The 5,491-nt window shown below is 38.6% G+C and overlaps 1 protein-coding gene across 2 annotated transcripts in view; it reads left to right on the top strand.

Annotated features, from left to right (window-relative positions):
• LOC107274780 overlaps positions 1–5,003 on the top strand; it is a 13,081-nt gene extending 8,078 nt beyond the window's left edge. The window contains exons 2-8 of one of the 2 annotated variants that reach the window (XM_025092075.1): positions 2,611–2,712; positions 2,796–2,888; positions 3,038–3,220; positions 3,280–3,372; positions 3,441–3,630; positions 3,956–4,019; positions 4,128–5,003. In XM_025092075.1, the coding sequence (XP_024947843.1) occupies positions 2,850–2,888; positions 3,038–3,220; positions 3,280–3,372; positions 3,441–3,630; positions 3,956–4,019; positions 4,128–4,212 (654 nt within the window). In that variant the 5' untranslated portion in view covers positions 2,611–2,712; positions 2,796–2,849 and the 3' untranslated portion in view covers positions 4,213–5,003. Of the gene's footprint in view, positions 1–2,610; positions 2,713–2,795; positions 2,889–3,031; positions 3,221–3,279; positions 3,373–3,440; positions 3,631–3,955; positions 4,020–4,127 lie in introns of those variants that run through there. The other variant, XR_003061914.1, reaches the window with a different exon arrangement.
• Positions 5,004–5,491: the final 488 nt, after the last annotated feature.

Raw genomic sequence — 5,491 nt, 5'->3', positions numbered from 1 at the left:
GCGCTTGCGAAATCTCGAGATCTCCGTCACGGGATCATCTCCGAGAACAATAATTTTGTAAGAATCTGCAGTATCATTAAAGATGATATCATGCAGAAACTGAATCAGATTGGCCGGCGCGTTCGGAAGTTATGGCCATTTAAGTGTTTTCACTTCAAGGGGGTGTAACTCCCCCTAGATTGATCCTACAGGGGTTCAATGGGTTTTTTTTTGCCGCAGGATGCTCTCTCTCTCGTGCCCTAATTAGAAATATAAATTTCCTTCCGGAACTACTACATCTCGAACTTTTCAAAAAGTTCCAAAATGCACTTTTTCACTCCAACCCCTGCCATTCGGCCATTTTGTATTCGATCGGGATAAAACCTTTACCATTGAAACGGGAAGGAAATTTCCTAAAAAATATGTCTTTGGTTTTTCGAAATCTGTCATACTTTCACAGATATGTAAAAAAATTCAAGTGTTGCCCTCCAATTGGACGTTACTGTTATATGAATGTTGTAGTTTTGTGCTAGTCAAGTGATATTTTTTATAAAGTTTACAAGATTTCACATGTGCAATTGAAATCACAATTTTATTTCCGAGTTATATAATGCTTGACAGAAATGTTGTATGGTGCAGAACTGTAATATTAATGATATGTATAATTATACGTGTATAATCAAAAATTATAAATGAAACAAATCTTTTTTCTATTTATAGTACGATAATAAGCATGCTTCACTTATAGATAATATGTTATATGTGGTAAATTTTTGTTGGTCTCTTAGATCATGTATCTCATAGCTATTTATATACATATAGTGACTCAGTGAGTTATAGCATATCGTCTTTTTATAAGACTATACAGAAAGGTAAAAGTGATAAAGCGTTCTTACCTGCTGATTTTGCTTATATGGACGATAATAGTTGCTTATATTCAATGAATATTTTTCATCACTAACAATGTCATTATATCCGGCTATAGCAGCATTTACATATGTTTATAATAATAAAAACAGATGTGCGGGCAGATATATGACAGTCACAACCTATTCCCGCCCTTTTAGAACAATCCCGCGTATTCTACAGTCTTCGCGCGCATTTCCACGCATAGAGTCCCTCTAGTCAGAGTCCGGCCAACACCTGGAAGGGACGCCATGTTTAGGGCTTGTTTGGCGCCGCCATGACATTGCCCGAGACTCGGTCGAGTCTCGCACCAAGTACAGGCAACCCGCCGTACAGGGCTTAACACTACCCACACTACACAATGCGAATCTCTCCCATATACATACGTATACACACACACACACACACACACACACACACACACACACACACACACACACACACACACACACACACACACACACACACACACACACACACACACACACACACACACACACACACACACACACACACACACACACACACACACACACACACACACACACACACACACACACACACACACACACACACACACACACACACACACACACACACACACACACACACACACACACACACACACACACACACACACACACACACACACACACACATCCGGTTGGCCGGACTCTGACTAGAGGGACTCTATCCACGCAATCGTGCGCGTGCCGTTGGGTTCCCGCGTATTCCCTCGTGTATTTTGTAGGCACGGGCATGTGGTGTTTGGTTACTACTAAAAAGGTTGTAATTATTTCTCGAGACGGTGAGTAAATATCGGCAGAACATTTACATATTTCATCGCAGTGCGGGTGTATTAAAAAATCGCAGAAAAAGTACCTGTAACACGACGGAATCTAAGACTTCAAGACAAAGAGTACTTATATGAACGAGTGATTATTAGATAAAAACATGTCTACGCCGAATTTCGCATACGTGAAATATGCAACTGGCGAGATAGAAATCGTTTCGGTCGATAAAATAGAAAATATCGCTCTGGACAATATTAATTTCAAAAAGAAGTACAAAATTTCATGGAACAATGCATATTATGAGGGTATTATTCTTTTTGTTGGGTGTAAGTATACAGTCACTCATATTTGTTATACATTTACAGCAAAGATTTAATTTAATTTCATTGAAGCATCCTAACTTTTTATCAATCAATAATAAATAAATAATGAATAAATAAGCTGAAACTCGCAGGTGGTTCGCTGGGCAAGCAGTGGATCGGATCGTCTCATCCGACGAACTGCCTGTTGCACTGCCTCCTAGTTTCAGTGACATAATAATATTTTTTTAGTGACTGAATCAGAACTTGAAAAGAAAATTGATACTACAAGATCATGAGCAAGACCTCTTGCTAGATATTTCTCAGCTTCTGACAGTGACACCCCCGATAAGATAATGGAAAACGTAATTATTGTCACTGCTTGAGGCGAATTGTGTATTCAGACAAAATTAATCTTCTGAAATCATAGAGTCTCAAACAATACTGATCCGTGGGATATTCTTTACTTTTTGTATTTAAGAAAAATGATGTTAGACAAACTGCTAAGATTGTGAAAACTTTGTTGACTCAGAAATTGCGTGATGCAGCTAAAAAACAATTGACTGCAAAGGTAGTCAGATTTGTGTACTAAAAAAAAACTATTTACATACTGTTCTTTTCTAATAATCTAGGCAACCAAAGACGTTGGAGGCAACTACAAGAACAAACAAACAGAAATAGCACCATCGTAATCTGGACTCAAAATTTTAAAGACAGATGAGCCGTCAAAAAAAGTAAAAAAAGCAAATGAATTGTTTTAGTATAATATAAATGAAAATATGAATATATGCAACTAGAGTGTTTTCTGTTTAAACAGAGTTGCAGAAACTCCCGTGAAAGAGTTGTGGACATCGTGACAAGTTCGAATGCTATGGAGACAGTTCCAAAGAAACGTGACATACCAAAGATAGTGAGTATTTTTGGAATTTTTTTGCGACATGAGTTAGGGAAACTTACTAATAAAACGCCACTGTGTCATACACCGATCATTACATTTCTAAATGATGATTCAAATTTAATTTGATGTAACATAATAACGATATTCTTCTTTAGAAATAGATATCAATAGAACGTGTACCTGATAATCTAAAGAAGAAATCAATCATCTTGGCAGAAAGCGATATCACGAAGAAAGATGAGCATAAGAAAGCAGCCACATTGAACCAAATATCTGTGACAACCAAATCTCTAATATTGAACAGGGAACAGAATGCCTCGAAAAATTACGATGGAAGAAGAGACGTAGGTTTGGTATTTTTTTTTGTGTGTGTTTAATCTAATTTAACTTTACGGATATTCAGGAAAATCCGACGAGTGAAAGATCGAAAGGAGCGATACCAAAAGCTGCATTAAGCGATGTTGACACAGCTGTAAGGAAATCCAATCCACGAAAGGTCAGTTTATTGAGCCTGGTTTTAACGGACATTGGGTAATATTATCATTTAATGTGGACTGTTTTCAGGATACAAGAGATGAGTCGCAAAAGAATGCATTAAACGACATCGAAAAATCGACGAAAATAAAGTACTTGCAAGACGCGGTCAATAATTTGAGTCAAGCCTTGTCTGACAAAGATTTGGTCATGATGGATTTGTTGAATGCAAACATAGCACTGCAAAAGAATGCAATCGAAGAATTGCAACAACTGAAGGGTATGCTTAATTAATATATCTTCCTATATTCTTTTCAATACGTTTTTCTAAAAACTCTGATAATAGTTTAAATATCGCTTGTTTCTGCATGTAGTTTTCACAGCTGTGTAATTTACTATCGATTAATAATTATCACGTCACAAATAATTAATAACATACTTATGCAATTAATTATTACGTCAGTATCAACTATTTCTGTTTCTCTATTAAAATCGTTGAAATTAATAAAACAGATATATCGTAAAAACTTACTATATTACTTTGGAATGTACCTTAAAATTAATGTAAAAGCACCTGTGATGAGTTTGATCAAATTCGATTTCAGCCATGATATCGAATTTACAAAATCTCAATGTCGAACACGAGAACGGTGCACAGTCTGCGGTTAGGTAAGAGCAAAAAGCAGATAAATCGGTACAATTTTTTTAACATAACTGCTTCTTTCACAATATATTCAATCATATTAAAATTTATTGTTTCTGAATTGACGATCATAGATTCATATCGGAAGAAACGTTTGGTTGCCATATCAAGTGTATGATAGTGCAGCGTGCATTAGCAAGACTTCTAGCATGTTTGTAAAGAACGTCGCAATCGCCGTTTTTGGATGCACGACTTTGAGAAACAGTTCGGTAACGGGGAAGATCTCAAATAGGCAAAAGGGCAAGTGTAACGATGTCAAGCCCAGGCCCAAATTGGAGACAAAACATTTAGAGGCAATAAAAGGTACTTTGGTTTGTAAATGATTATTTTTTTTTTGTGGATTTTGCATCAATTTTCATTTACATTAAATATTTTCTCTATAACATTACCTGACTTGACTGCAACCTGTGGTTCGAAAAATTTAAATTTTTCGATCTCCAGAATAATTAAAAATAAGACTAGCTTTTCAAACGCTGAAATGCGCAGATCATATTTCGTTTTGTGAACCGATTCGTAGTATTATCACTTTTATCTAATTACATACATTTAATCTCAGATATTCTGTGCTATTGATTGCGAACGGCGAAGAACTACAACTCGGTAGCCATTGATCTCGAAGCTAGTCAAGTAGGGAAGCACGTGAGCCAAAAAATATACGAATTGAATAGAGTTAAAGACTCTGGAACGACTTTAGAAGCTGTTATTAATGGTAAGAGGCAATTGTAGTATTATATACTGTGACGTGAATTTCGGAAATTCAGTCACAAAGGTTGCTAGGAGTAGGGAAAAGACACAATCCACCTGCAACGATCTTCCAAACGTCAGTCACCCGACATCCTAAAGACGGCTTTGCTTGCCTCGCTTATCGTTTATGCACTCTGTTTCCGCCTATCGTCCTTTCTGCTTATTTCTGTTCCGCCTTTCTGCTTTTTTCGTTTTTATTTTTTATTTTCGAGCTTTCCTATTCGCACTCGCCTACCTTCTTTACCGGCCTGGGCAAATCTACGTCAACACCACGAGCACGAAGCTGACCGCCAACGAGAGTTCCTGAGCTACCGGACGAGCGGTCGACAGAGGCTGGACCAAACTGCTGTTCGTTCCGGAGGACTTCCGTGGAGCCAGGGAGACCCGGGATGGGATCCCTCTAATACTTCTGCCGGCCGCCCATACGGACCGCAAAAAAGGGGCCTTCGCCACTCGTGCCGTCAATAGGAGGAAAGGATAATCCTCTATCGTGCCGCCCAGTCGCAGAACGTTCCCTGGCGCTCCTGTTATCAGTGGCCCCCGGAGAAGAAACCCGGGCCTACTCTTCGCTGGATCCTGCTACTCGCACCGAGGACTCATAATCGGCCACACCAACGACTCCCGCGCTCAACTCGGCCCTCTCCACCTATCTTCGGACTCGAGCCGCCTAATGCTTCGTCTCTGGCTACCGTCA

This window comes from Cephus cinctus, unplaced genomic scaffold (genome assembly GCF_000341935.2).
Source record: "Cephus cinctus unplaced genomic scaffold, Ccin1 Ccin1_scaffold0104, whole genome shotgun sequence".
NCBI lineage: Eukaryota > Metazoa > Arthropoda > Insecta > Hymenoptera > Cephidae > Cephus > Cephus cinctus.
Note: the sequence above shows the minus strand (reverse complement) of the source record. Positions and strands in the feature narration are given on the sequence as shown.